This window comes from Lonchura striata, chromosome 1, assembly GCF_050655825.1.
Source record: "Lonchura striata isolate lonStrDom1 chromosome 1, ASM5065582v1, whole genome shotgun sequence".
NCBI lineage: Eukaryota > Metazoa > Chordata > Aves > Passeriformes > Estrildidae > Lonchura > Lonchura striata.
The window spans coordinates 104,667,219-104,682,376 of NC_140703.1; the positions used below are offsets into that span (position 1 = coordinate 104,667,219).

The window sequence follows — 15,158 nt, forward strand, 5'->3', positions numbered from 1 at the left end:
GGCGCCGCCGCAGCCCCGCGCATATAGGGCCGCTCCGCCGCTCGGCCGCGCCGCCGCCGCCGCTCCAGGCATGGCACAGGGCTCTACCTCACTATGGCAGCAGCAGCGCGGCACAGCACCCTGGACTTCCTGCTCGGCGCCACAGGTAACCGGGCTCCGCGGCGGCGGGGGGCGCGCACCTTCCCCTCGCCGCCCGCCCCGTTCGCTGTCCGGCCGGGGCCGCCGAGGCTGCGGCCCGCGCGGGCGCCGCCTCCCCGCTCCGGCCTTCCCCCGCGCTCCCGCCGGGCCGTGTTTGTCTGCGGTGCCCGCCCGAGCCCCGGGGCCGGCGGGCGGCCCGCTGCGGCCTCCTGCCCACGGCCCGCCGCGGCGGGGCTGCCCCGCTCGGGGGCACCGGCGGGGCTGGGCAGGGCCGGGGCGGGCGGGAGGCGCCGAACGGCAGGGCCGGGGAAGGGAAGCACAGCCCGGCTGTGGGCGAGCGGCCGGGCCGGGGCACCCCGAGGCCGCCCGGGCTCTGCGGCCGCGCCGCGCTTGAGGCGGGCTGGGCGCACCGGGCTGCGGCTGCCGCCGAGCGAGGCGCGGCGTGCGGTGTCGCTGCGGGGCTGCGGGAACCTGGGGCAGGAGCGCCGGGCCGTGGCAGGCCTGCCCCCGGGTGGCTGCAGGGGCACGTTCCGGCCCGGAGCCGCGGCCACCAGCGCGTTTGCCGCGGCCGAGGCGGGGGAAGGTTTGGTGGGGGAAGGGGGAGCTGCCGCGGGCGCCAAAGCGCCTCGCCGAGTGCCGGGCCAGGCCGCGGGCTCGGTGTGGCCTCCCGGGCCGGCCTCGCCTCCTTGTGGAACCCCTTTCTCCTTCCCAGTTCGGTGTGAAGGCAGTGCCCTGCATCTGCAGACAAAATCTTCTAAAAGCTTGGTTTGGGAAGAGGTTTCTGACCACGGGGGCTTTGCTGCGAGCTGTGCCCTTTGTGGCATTGCTGCATGTGCGCTTCGGAGAGCCGGGAGCAGGAAGGGGAAGGTGTTGCTGCAGTTGTTCCCAAAGAGTGTGTGCTTTCGGTGGTTTTCACAGTGAAAACCTTTCAGTTTCCCTTTTACACGGGGTTTTTTTCAGGGCGGATTAGCCACTTTAATGGTAAATGAGATAGTCCTGCTATTTTCCTTGCATCTTGTGCTTGACTAATCTAGCATGAGCAGAATTGGTAAACCAGACTAGTGTAAAAACCAGTTTCAGAGAAACCAGCCAGCCCCCCACAATGGCCTCTTTGTGTCTGTAGTCCACTGAACTACCATAGGTTCAAGAGTTACAACAATAACTGGCTTCTACAGAAGGATGCAAATCGCCAGGGATAAAGTAGGTGTATGGAAAATAAGCCATAGGTATGTTAGCTCCTCTATGGTATAAAAAACAATGCTGTTCATTAGAAAATGTGGTAAGGATCTCAGCAATTGCTTTGATTTTAGGTAGGCTTTTCCACTTGCCTTTACTTTTGAGGGCAGTGTTTGCATCATTCTCTCACCAAGATGGATGTGCCTAAGTGGGGATGGGAGGATGGACCCACTGTAGAAGTGTTGCTGTGTAGATCAAAGGAAGGAAGAAGCATTTTTCCCTTACATTTGTCTCAGCAAAACAGACCTCTTCAGTGAAATATGAAGAACTTTCTTTCAGCTATGACAGCCCAGTAAATGGTTTGTACTTCTTATGTGGAGTTTCTCCTCTCATCTAGTGTCTATGGTCCAAAGCACAAACAGTCATCTAAATAGAAAAAGTTGATGAATGTGCATGTGTAGGTTATGTTACAGGAGCTAAACCCTATAGCTTAATCATAAATTGTCAACTAATTCAGTTTTTTTTCTCCAAATTAGGTGGACAACTAGACTCCTGAATGGTCTGGAATGCCATGAAATGGCATTTAGTAAAATTAAATGTTTGATTTTGGACCTTCAGATCTTGTGAGGATAACATGTTTTTTTCTAGGTCTCAGCTAAAGTTGGTTCATCTTTCCCCCTGAACAAGGCGGAATCTGTAAACTTGGTAATGCGCACTCCATGTTCCTCAAAACATTAGTTGTGTACTTGTTTTTGACAAATGCGCATTTTTGTGTCGCTGTTAATATAACAAAAGTTGCCAGCTTGTCATGGATGGGTTGAAAGGGACCTTAAGTGACCTTATCTACGTAGATAAGGGACCTTATGTACTTGCAAGTTCTCTGCCATGGGGAGCTACACCTTGGGTTAGGTCAGTTTACACTGAACCACATCCAACCTGCCTTGAACACTTTCAGGGATGTGGTATCCACAGATTCTCTGGGCAGTCTATCCCAATGCTTCACCACCCTCACAGTAAAGAACTGAACCCTATTCTCTTTCAGTTTGAAGCCATTCTCCCTTGTTACTCCAGGCTCTTTTTCAAAAGTTTCCCTTCAACTCTGCGTTCCCTTCAGGTACGGGAAAGCTGTAATTAGGTCGCCTCAAAGCTATCTTTTCCATACTGAACAATCCCAATTCTCTCAGCCTTTCCTTGTAGAGGAGATTCTCCATCTCTCTGAACATCTTAAACTTGATTGTCTCTGGACTTGAACAGGTCCATATCCCTCCTGTGCTGGGACCGCAGAGCTGGAGGCAGCAGTGCAAGTGGGGCCTCACCAGAACAGAAGGGCAGAATTCCCTTCCTCACCCTGTTGTGCTCAGTGCCGTGAACACTCAGGACACTGATGTTTTTTTGGGCTGCAGATGCCTGTTACTGGATCATGCCCAGCCTTTCACCCACCAGCACCCCTGAGTCCTAGGCAGGACTACTCTTGTTCTGTTCATCCCCAGATGTTGTTGATAAAAGCAGTTGCCCAGACCTTGGTGCAACCCATGGCACTTGGCCTTGTTAAACCTCATGAGATTCCCATGAGCCACTTCTCAAGCTTGTCCAGACCCATTTTCATGCCTTCCCATCCTTCAAGTGTGGCAACCGTGCCACTCTGCTTGGTGCCATCTGTAACTGATCTCTTTGTCTGTCATTAATGAACATACTGAATAACTGGTGCCCTTATGGACCTGAGGGGCACTTCTTGTTACTGATGTCCATTGGAATGCTGAGCCACTGACCATGACCCTCTGGATGGGTCTGTCCAATAACTTACTTATGCACCAAACAGTTCACCCACTGAGTCCAGCTCTCACCTGTTTAGAGAGAAGGATGTTGTGAGGGATCATGTCAAAGGTTTTGCACAAGTCCAAATAATTGCATCTGTACTTTGTAGGAAGGTTGTACAATAGTTTGTTTCATTGCATGTATCTTGCAGTAACTGTACATGGTAATGATGGGTTTTTTTTTTTTAAAGAATCTGCTTGGTCTGAGTCATTATACACTGTTGAAATAATCTGTATGTGTTCCTCACTGTCCACATTTAATATAGCAGCTATCCAAAGGTATCACTGTAATTGTCTACCATCAAGACTGAAGATGACTATAAAGGCTGTGATGTTTATAGTTCTCTGGGATCTGTTTATCACTTTGTTCTCTGGTTATGTCTCTTGTCTATCCTCAGTTTTCTGAGATTCTCTGTGAGTAAAGGATGCAGGCTGTCTTTGTTGCTGGCAGGGGAAGATCTCCAGGATACAGCTCTGCATGAGGACTATGGGATTTTGTCATGTGTTAATACTTGTGCAGCTGTTAGCAACTGCTTGTGCTGCAGAATGGTGTGAATTCTGGTGGGTTGTTCCCACTGGCTGACTGACTTGGCATGTTACAAACCTGTTCAATAACAGCCCTAGTTTCTTCAGGCATTCCAGTTGTCTTGGAGTATTGGACTGTGCAGCTTGACATGTACATTCTTCAGGACTCAAATGTACTCAGCAAGAATTGTGACATCAATAACTTACATAGCCATTTCTTCATGTTTGCAGTCATGCTTCCATAAGGTTGTTGGAAATGCAAATAAAAACATGGGTCTGGGGAGTTTGACAAAACAGGTCCTCTTGGGTTGGTTTTAGATGGGGGAACGCAGTATTGCCTTGGGAGTAGGGTTACATGAGATGATTAAAGCCATGTACTTCTGCTAAAAGCTGCCAGTTTTTTTCAAACTTTTCAATAAATATTTTTGTGTGCTACAGAAATCTGTATACTATTAAAAAAAACACCCTTTTGCTTGTCTGTGTGCTGTCCTTGGCTTTTTTTGTGTACGATAAAAATCTATATACTATTTTAAAAAAGGCCCCTTTGCCTGTCCTTGTCACTCTTTCCTCTAATTAGGCACCTTATTAATTTTTTAGGAGTAGTCAGTTAAAAATACAAGCAGGGGTGAATCTTTGGTTAGCTGGATAGAACAGCCTGAGTTTCAGTAATGGTCTTCTCAAGAGCTGGTTAAATTAGCAACTCAAGAGTTCAGGCCTTTGAACAGAGGTATTTTACTTATCTGTGACCCTTGAGATAGACAGCTTTAGCAGGCAAGCAGCAGAGTGCTCCCTATCCTAAAATACAAGAAGACTAATATTTATAAATATCGACACAGCTCACTGGCCTTCTTTAACTTGGGCATAGAAAACTTTAGTTGTGGTCTTTTTGTTAGTCAGAAGAGATGAATTTGAGACTCCTCCAGTTACTTAGTTTGAGGACTTTATTATGAAAGTATATACATATTTGGTGCAAAGATGAGTGAGCTGGTGGAAGACAGCAGTGATTACCTGAGCTGACACAGTTACTAAAACAAAAGCTTAGGAAGCTTTTGGGTGAATTACACGCTCTGGGAATGCTGGGGTTTGAGAGAGTGCAGGTAGGGCAATGCTTAAATTTAAGAAAAATTTCAAGTGAATGTGTGTGTGCACACGATCTGGTTTTCCTCAAATTAATATTTTCAAGGAGATAAAAGGAAGGGAATGACCTTTTGTAGGCTGAGCATCCTCTGTTAGTGGCTTGCTTCCTGTTTGCAGGGTTGGGTCCACTGTTCAATTCTGGCACTATGCTGGGGTAAAATCTTAACTACCAGGTGTTCTGAGTTACCTTCCTAAATATTTTAGTATTGAAGTTTTTACTTGGCCATCAAATTGTTAAATATTTGAACTGAATGCAGTTAAAATAATATTTTCATTCTTGTCTTTGTTTGGATTGGAAGTCTTAATGTTCTTCATGGAGCAGTACTGATGTTTCATGTGCTTATTTTTGGCTGTGTTGATGTAAACTTTTGAAGGGGAGAAGACACAAGGTTTTGAGTTTTACACCTTTTAAAAGCATTTTTGTTGAGTTTCCTTACTTTAAGAACTAATTAAGAAAATGTGTTTCTGAAAGGGTAAATGCTGGGAAGAGGAGTGTTTAGGAGAACTAAGTACTGTGGGGATAGGGGGGGAGTTGGGGAGTGCTGCATTGGCTTTTACTTGCTACTGTCTCTGAAATCTCTGCCTTAACTTCTACCTGGGAAAACACTGCATGAGTTCAGTTGCTTGTGTTTTGAACTGTGTCTTGCTGTAATAAAGACAATTTGGAACTGGTGCTGGTTTAGTTTATTTAGCAGATAATCAATAGTTCTAGATGTTGAAACATTGTTCATCCCATAATAAGTGTAGAAATAGCAGGGAATGCAGCAAGAGATGACTGCAATTGAAGATTTGATATTTCTCTTGAAAACTTGTGGTTTCTTTCTCAAGTAAGTCAAACTTGTGTATGAAGGAGGAAAAATATGTCAAGTTCAGTATTAGCCTAAGATTATAAATAAAACTCATCAATAACAGATTTGAGCACTTACCTGTACAGAGTTACTTCTAATTTGATGTTCTCTAGTGGCTGCTTTTGTTGTCTGATGTACTAGAGATGCTAAGGCTTTGTTTTTTCCTATGAGACAGATTTTGCTTTTGTGGCTGGAGCTGGCTGCAGTTAGCTGTAAAAACATGTTAAGTATATTTGAACTTCTTGTGAGGGAATGGTATCTCTGATCCTTATAGCTAAATTTGACTGGTTCTGTCAAGCATTGGGTTGTCTGAAGTGCTGAAACACCTGATTGCAGTGATAACATGCAGATGACAGGCTTATCTCCTTACCTTATTGATTTATGGTATGTGAACAAAATTTGCTGACTCCTTAGCAATGATCTGTATGTGAAGACCATGTAAATAAGTATTAAACAAGACTTGGATGTCTCTGGAGCTTGCAATATGTTATCAACCTTGGCTAAAGGTGTGTTTGCAACTGCAGTTCAGGAATGGGTCTGTTTTGGTTGTATTTCCTTAGCAGCCTCCGCGAGTGGTGTGGGCTCAGCCTGCGCCTTTGTCTGGGCTGTTATGAGCTGAGCCCTGCAGGTCTCCATGGTCTAGTTCTGGCAGGCCTGGACCAAGAACTGGCCTGCTGAGTGTCAGAGCACAAATGGGGCTTGTCAGGAGGTGTTAATACAGGTATTAATAGCTTTCCATTTTTAGCAGTAACGACTGCTATGAACTCATTGCCTGCTTTTGTTGGTTTCTAGGTTTGAAGATTAAAATGCTTTATGACTGGAACTCTGAAAATATAATTATCTGATTCTCCAGCATGATGTCAAGTTCTCAGTGGTTGCTTGCTGAGACATGAAGGAACTGTGTCACCTGCAAAGGTGAAGGCTAACAGTGTGGGAGATGTTTTTTGTGAGGCTCTGGTTTGAGGCTGTAGAGCAAATTGTTGCTGGAAATGAAGACTGCTTTTGACACATCAGTATTTCCATTTCAGATGCATTTCTCTGACCATGCCTCTTAAATATCAAAATCCTTGAAAGAAAAGTATATAGGACAAGTACTATGCATAATGGTTATGTAGAAGATTAACAGGTGAGGTGATGAAAGTGGCTTGAAAAATGTAAGCGATCAGAAGAGCTCATATGATTTGGACATGCTGAAGTTCTGTTACCAAGGGTGTTTTCTTCTCTAGAGCTTTCTTGTGCGGAAGGGTTACAGGTATTTCAACAGATGCTAAGATTTAAAATGTGAACAGTCTTTGTATACCAGTTGGTGGACTTGAGTTGTGTGTTACTGGGGGACAAATGAAGTTTGTTAAGGCATTGAAACTACATTTGTTGATACTAAGGCTCAAATGGAAGCCTGCGTTGTCTTGGGTTTTTTTTGGAGTTACCAGAGAATTGCTTTGTGATCTATTGTGCACATTTCCAGAAGCTGGGCATTGAAAAAGTTAACAATTGGATGTCATAACATTACTAACTGCAATTAGATGCCAGGTATAGGAAAATACTTTTAAAGCATATATTTAATTAAAAATAGAGAAAGAAATCATTTGTAGATGTCAGAGTGAATGGGGGAGACTCTACTAGTGATTGAAAATATGGTTCCTAATGTGCTTCCAGACATGAGGTTTTCTTAAATTTTGCTGAAAGCTAATAAGGGAAAACCCCACTCACAGGTCTCTGTGGTGGAGTCTTTTAAATTTTCCGTAATACATTCTTCTGTAGGAATCATTGGGAATGAGCCTTCAGATATTGATGAACCCGCAAGCAGAGGCACCCTATATTTGTGCAGTAAATTAGATATTTTGATAGATGTAATACAGCCAATCAAGTAGAGGAAGGGTGAAGGCTAACTTACTTTTAGCCTATTTATTCCATTATGGAAGGGAATGGATCTCATAGACCTATATTTGCTGAAAACTTGAGATCTGTAGAATTCTCCCTTGAAAGTGATTAGGGAGCTAATACAAAGGTGATGGTAGGCAGGGGAGGAGAGAGTGTTGAATTCTCCTTTTTGTAGCTGGGTATTGTTAATGCTTTGAGAGCTTGTTCTGATCATGCTTGTTTTACTCACAATTTCCTAAGGGACCCTTGGATGCCCAGAGTGACTCCTGTTGGCTCTGGTGATCACATGGAAGTGCCATTAAGTTCATGTTGTTGCTGATGTGATACAGAATAGCTGTATTTGCCCACATTCACTATGTAGCTGGAAATCCTTAAAAATAGGGGGAGATGTTCTGTGGAAACCTTTGGAAAAAGCAGGCTTCTACTCCTAGCCTTGTGTAATACGTGATGCAATAGAGCATGTGCACTAGAAAACTCAATGATCTGTTTTCCCATGGATGAATGAGTAGTAGATGACTATTTCCACCTGCTGCCCCCATAAGCCTCATGCCATATATGATTTATTGGCTTCTGTGTCGAAGTCAGTATAATGAGGATGATCCTTGTGGGTGTAAATTGATTCAAAGGAGTAATTTTAGTATGATTTTCCTCTTCCTGGTGTTTTCTTCTCTTGCAGAGCTGTCAAGGACAAAACAAAGGATTTTTCCTGTGTGTGTGTTCTGGTGGGAGACTTTGAATCTTAATACCCAGAAGGTGTATGTTGCTAAAGCCAGTTGTTATTTATTTGAATCTGTTTACATGTTTGGAAAAAGCTACCTGCTTTGTTCTGGGTAGTCATGAAAGCAGGGGTCTTGGAGTATGCTTGGAGGGTGTACTTTCATTCTTGTGGGGTGTGGAGTTATTTTCTTGTTGGAGGACAAGACTCAGCTTAGGCAACTGTTGGCATTCAGACTTGAGTTGAGCCTGTGATATTGTTATGAAAACTCTGGATAGTCTGTTCCAAACACCAGTGTGCTCTGCTCACTCATTTTCCGTGCAGGCAGATCCTTTTAACTAGCACAAAAGAATTACAGTCCTCAAGTTTTCTAGTTCTAAGAAAAAGATTGCCATGCAGGAGTTGATGACTAAGTGATAACAAGTTATCTGCAAATTATTATGTACTGTTTTACCTGGTCACATACAATGGAGGGGAGGGGGGGACCTAGGAGGAGGAGGCGGCAGCTGTTGACTTTCCATAAACAGTTGTGACTTTTAGCTTTTTTTTTTTTTTTTGGTGGGTGTTTTTTTCTTTGTTTGGTTGGTTTTTTGTTTTTATTTCTATTTTCTCAAGTGCTAAAAACATCTAGGACATGGAAAATACGTGGGAGCCTGTGCTTCTCCTTGGCTCTGGATTTTTAAAGTTTATGAACAATTTGCTCACCAAAGATTTCTGCTGCACACCTCTTAATTCTACAGTTTTTTGATGGTTAAGATTGAGATACTGGCATTAATATTGGTGTTGGAAAAATGCCTTGGATCAGTCTGTGAGTGAGAGATTCCCTGTACACCTGCGAGCCTGAGGACACTATTTCCAGTAAGAGGTGGTGGTGGTGGAGGGGGCTGCCAGTTTTGACTCTGAGTTCAGTGCCAGAGCAGTCAGGTGTGCAGCTGTAGCACGTTGGAGGTACCCCCTCCTGCTGCTCTTCTTGAACTGTCCCTGGACCTCAGCTGCCTAGAAATTAATCTCTTCTGTCAGGTGCGTTCCTTCACCACTTGTATGTGGCGCCCCCCCACTCTGTCTCTGTATTTCCTTTTCCTGTAAGAATTTTGAAGAATTTGAGTTGATAGGCAAAGTGCCTGTGTGCAAGAAAATCAGACTTGCAAAACACAAGAGTTTATTATGTTGAAACAACCTAAACAGCTCTGAACTAAAACAATATGCCAGCAGTTTAGGTTGCTGTTTACTATAAGCATATTCTGCATCTTTATTCCTAATGTATGCTAACTTTTTAATGTGTTCTTAATGTAGCACTTAGTTTGATTTGTTTTCTTCACCTTTCTCTACTGAGTATCTAGCTGCTAAGACAAAATTCTTCAGTTGCAGAATCATATATAAATGCTTTGATGTGTTTTATTGTTTTGGTTATGCTATATTCTCAACTATTAGAAGAAATTAGTGAAAATCAGCGTAAGAAAAATTTAAAGTTGGAAATGGGGTGAATATTTTCAAATGAAAATTAATCTGTTCCCATAGTTTACTGAAATTTTGTTAATTGTAAAGCATGAAGAAGTCTTAATCCAGAATATTTTAGAGATAGTCTGGCTCAATAGCAGATGATTCCAGCACTGAGCTCAAGTATCAGGGTGGAACTAGCCAGTGTTGTGCATGAGACCAGACTTGATTACAGCAACTCTGCACTTTGCTCTCAGGTTCACAGATTACTGTCAATTACTGACTGCTTTGCTGCTCAAATTCAGAGGAACATCTGCAACTGCTGCGAGTCTTCTCTTCAGATGTGCTGGGGTTCAAAAATATTCTGGCTAAACTGGGCATTAACTCTCCTGAAAAATACATATATTTCAAATCCTATACATAGTGGGTTTTGTTCCTGTTCTCTAAAGTTGAAATTCTGGGCATTTTTCATTACTTCTGGCAACTAATTATAAAATGCCTAAACCAGTATTTTATACTTGATATCCAGAGTTTGTTTCTTTTGTTCCTTAATAACCAAAAAAATAATGACTACTTGAATAAGCATTTAGATGTAGATTCAGAGGTATTCTTGTTTTAATCACCATTGTCCTATTTGCTTATCAATGCTTGATAAGAGCATATCTGAGCTTGGAGTGAGGGGGTGACAAGTGGATTTGGGTGAGATATCCTGAGATCACGGAAACTTCCTGATGCCTTCAAGCAACCACTTAGACCTCAAACATTTTATAAGGGAATCTCCAACTTGGGAGAGTTAATTAGCCCTCCAAGGCAAATCTTGGGTGGTATAACTAAAAGGATACCTGGTGAAAGAGCATGTTGTTGTTTTAATTTCCTAAAGTTAATAGCATAATTGGGAGAGCTTAATCAAGCTTGTGCCTGTTTTTTAACAAAGAACTCTGCGGCTGAGTGATGAGGTGTATATGAGGGGTTGATATGTTCATGGAGCAGAAAAGTATCTGTGATGATTTGTCCTGCAGTGTCTGCCAAGATGCACCTAGCAGGATTCCTTAAAGCTTTTGAAAACAGGCTACATGTGTTATGAGTACTTCAGTTCTTTCACTCTGTTCTCCATCTTACTGTTGTCTTGCAGAAGTGAAGTGGTTTGGGGGTTGGTTGGACAGTGGTTCAATTTGGGTCTCATGTAATTTTGCTCTTGGTCCTTGGAGGGTATGCAATACATTAGTAAACAGAGTTTTTAATGTTTCTGTGGCTTAAGAAGTAAATGGTGAAAGTAGGCATTTGTTGTGGAAGAAACGGAGAAGGTAAGGGAGTTGGGAAAAGAAGCAAATGTTACTGAAGAAGTGGGGATGACATATCTGAAGTAACAAAAATTCATTGTGAATGTACTGGCATTGGAGCAGCTGCTCTTACCTTCTCCAAAATGGCTGATGGCCTGCCAGAAGCTGCAAGTTCAAAGTGAGCCTCGCAAAATTCCCTTACCAGTGCAAAGCAGAGATTAGAACCTGTTTAAGAACTGTGGCTCATAGTTATGGCCCCATTTATCTATTCTTTTGATGTCTGAAAAACATGTTGGTTTGATTGCTGGCCAGTTTATTACTACTGTAGTAACCATGGTTACTGGGTAGACACTCTGTGTACTCTGAGCCCTATTGCCTGTGCTGTGGTAGAACCTGACACTGGATAGGAAGTCTAAAATCTTACTGGTACAGATGATGCATATTTTTACAGAAAGGTAGGGGAAGGAGGAAGTTCCATGGTGGTAGTGGACTGTGCTGTTTCATCAGTGGTGCTCCTGACTAAGAAGGATCCAGCAGTTAAATAATTCACTGTGAGCTAGCAGAATTTAGTTTTGTCAATTCTATTTGCCTTTAGTTTGTAACATGAGTTAATGAGTGAGATTTAGAAGGTGAAAAAGAAATCTTATCTCAGAACATGCATTGAGATCAGATAGAATGAGTGATAAGCAAAACCTTCCAATTTTTATTAAATATCCTTGGCTACTGGGAAATTGCCTTGCTCTTGATTTTGTTTGAAGAAAAGTAAATACTCTATCAGTTACTTCAGTCTGGTTGAAATATTCAGGGGTAATTCAAGTCTAGGGTTTATGGCTGGGCAAACATAAGTTTCAAGCAATTAGATTTTTAGCTTAGTCTGCTGTGGAGTTGGATAGACGATTGATTGATGGACTTTGGTTTATTTGGTATGGATATTTTTTTCACTTCTTTGTAGCTCGTACAACTCCATTTTATCCTGGAAACTTGCTGATTATGTCTGCTGGCTCCCTTTACTTCCAATGTATGTGCATTTTGGGAACAGGGGTAAAAGAAAGTAATTACCTTGGGAATAACTCTTTTAAAAAAGTCACAGTGGGGAAGATTGTGTCTGTGCTGAAGCATTGGTTGTAAACTCTGCCTCCGTACTACCTCAGTGTCAGGTGATTTCTCTGGTGGAGATAATAAATCCTGGTTGTATTGATGCCATACTGCATGACCATAGTGGCTTAGTTCTGTGTTTTGTGAGGTGGAAGTGATGTTACTTGTCTTCTAGGAACATCCTGTAGATGTTTTGTTAGGTCTCCTCACTGACACTGGTGTGGTAAGTCTTTCCAGTTTTGTCTGTCTTCTGCTAAGTGCAATTTTAGGAGCATCCTCCACTAATTCACCTTGTCAACTCCAAAATAAATGGGCAAAGCTTGCAACTTGCTTTTGAGACACTTAATTGAAGAAACTAAAATTGTTCATTAAAGCTGTGTTGAGGGTAGTAAACCCCCCACAAAACTGTATAGCAACCTTGAGACTTCTGAACTTAGCATGTTCTGACTAAGGAAACACCTGTATGGACAAATTATCAGCTTGCTTTTGAAGGTAGTTGTACCAGAGTAATGTCAGTTACTTCCAAGTGAGCTTTTTGTGCTCTTCTGAGAGTTCTTTTTCATACTATTATGAAGATTTCAGCTGGGGACTTGATCTGACCTGGATATTAGAAAAAAGGATGTTGTGTAGGGGTATAATGGATAGGTTAGTCTTCAATGCCTTTGTAGTTATCTAGTATTACAGCTTAACATTTTTTTGAGGTTTCTTCTCAGTTCTGTGGTTTTTTTTGGGATTGCTGTTTGTGTATTAAATGATTTAAAAAGTAATTATGTAAGTAAAGACTTGTGTGGATTGTGATATAGTATATGATCAATAGTAGCCATAATAAAAATACTCTAATTACATCCATAGTAGATAACCATTTCTGCTCAGGCGTGAAAACTGATTTAAAGTTGTTTGGATACCCATGCACTGAGAAATATGTCTGGGTAGATGAGGATGGCAGAAGAGAAGATACATGAAAGAGTGGTCAAATGGTACTTAAAGAAAAATTAATCCAGGTTTCTGGGAAAAACTTTCCAGCCTCTAAAAAGAGGCAGAAGTAACTTGAGTGGAAAATCCTCACTGATTGCTTTTTTTCTCTCTTAATCTTGCAGCTGATTGTAATGCCGTTCTTAAAGCTCTACAGCCCATTTTTCAGGAGCAGGGAATGACAGAAACAGTTCATAACTGGGAAGACCATGGTTATTTAGTAACCTACATTAAAAAAAATGGCAGGTGAGTGGATTTTCTTTTGATTATGTCTCCACTGTCCTTCCTTAAAATGTTTACTTCTCCCTCTATTGGACCTCCGGTAGTGTTGAGAGGGAAACCTATCCTTTTATCAGCCTTGTGTATGAAGTAGCTATGATAAAGCAGAATATTGTTTCTAATCTGGACTATGTCATCTTGCAGTTTGGATATCAGAAGGTTGAGCTGGTCAGTCTGGTCTGTACCATAGAATGGTGCCTTGGTCTCAGCACTAGTCCTTCCAGATGCAGGAAAGCTCAAGTCAGTTCAATGTATTTGTGATTTTCTGACCATTAAATATGTCTAAACATGTTGGAGTCTAACCTTGGCATGTGAACAACGACAACTTTGTGTTTGTCTGTATTTACATGCTGTTATGCTTCAAGTTTTCAAGCAGCTTCTGAGGTAATTAACAGCATGATAAGGGTGGTTGGTGTCATTAGTGACACAAAAGCTGAGTCTGCTGGGACAAACTGATAAACAAAACTACATTCACTTGATTTCCTGATGCTGCCTTACAGTTAGTTGATTATGGTCTACATTAATCTGGTCTATTTATAAGTAACTACCATAGTTTTATTGCACTAAATTTCTTTATTGTTATTGTCATAATTGTGGCAGTTGCTGCTTTGGGGTTGCGTGTTTTCTGTTTTTTGCTGGTTGGATTTGTTTTGTTTGGTGGTTTGTTTCTGTTTGTTTAATTGGGGTTTATTTTGGTGGGGGGTTTTTGGGACACAAACTAAGGTAACAAGTAAGTAGATACTAGTAGTTCTATGTTTATCATTCTCAGTTGTGCTCTATGAAGTTTTTATTAGATTTCAGTTAGCTTTTCAAATGTGGCACTGGCTTTTTCTGCTCAAAATTACTTGGTTATTGTACTTAATTTGTCTAGAAAACCTGTTAGTTGTCTTGCTTTTGTACAGCCTTGTTTATTTGTCTTTAATTACCTGTGCTTTTTTATTCTTCCTGAATAATTTGATCAACATTGAGTTCTGGTAACCTTTTGTCTCTGGGTCAGTGAAAAGATATCAAAGTTGGTAATTTTCTACTCTGATTCTATCCTTCCTCTCTATTGAGTTAAACTTTAATGTAATTCTCCTAAAAAGATAATATCAAGATTCTACCAACTCTGAAGAATTAAAAGATAATACCTAAAAGTAAAAAGAAATTAGAAGATTAAAAGGTTGGGTGTATTTGATTACGTGACCTCAGGTTGCTTTCCTGCATTTCTTTGAGTGTTAGAGGGATTTGAGATGTGAATTCTCAAATTGGGTTTTCTTTTTGCAGATTTATTTGATCATTCATTTGATCATAATTTAAGATGATAGCTTCTTCTAAAGGAGCAGTTTCAGAGTTAAATTGCCTGTCTTTTGATGTGTTCCAGGAACTTCCTAGAAAACAGTGTTTTGTTGCATAACTTTTCCAAGAGATAAGTGAACTGGCACCTGGAAGCATTTCTGAGAAAGGTTTTTATAAAAACCTATATTTTAAAATAGCTGACTTGATTGCTCTTGTTACACTGTCAACTAAACGTGTGTAGGGGAACTTTCTGTGAGTTTTGGGACCTCAGCAGTTTTGTTTCCTCTGGTTATATAACGAGCCTGAATTTTTTAAGGTAACCCTAAATAGTATATTTCTGCTAGTGTAGTTTGTATTTGTTTGATGTAGTTTCAGTTAACTTAAACAAATGAGGTTATAAACCCATAAAACCCAACAGACTGGACAGTCAAAAATCCTTGTAAAACAAACACATTTCACAAGTTGTAAGAGTGAACTGATAAGCATATGGATTTCAACTGAACTAAATAGTTAAAACAGAACTTCCTAGTTCTGTTTTAAAATCGGCAAGTTTGTCTGCACTTTATGTTAGTACCCTAAAATG

The 15,158-nt window shown here is 41.7% G+C and overlaps 1 protein-coding gene across 1 annotated transcript in view; it reads left to right on the forward strand.

The window, feature by feature from the left end:
* The first annotated feature begins 49 nt into the window (after nucleotides 1-49).
* The window catches only part of SMS (spermine synthase), a 43,257-nt gene continuing 28,148 nt past the window's right edge, over nucleotides 50-15,158 (forward strand). The window contains exons 1-2 of the mRNA XM_021553026.4: nucleotides 50-145; nucleotides 13,144-13,264. Coding sequence (XP_021408701.1) covers nucleotides 94-145; nucleotides 13,144-13,264 — 173 coding nt within the window. The 5' untranslated portion in view covers nucleotides 50-93. The remainder of the gene's footprint in view (nucleotides 146-13,143; nucleotides 13,265-15,158) is intronic.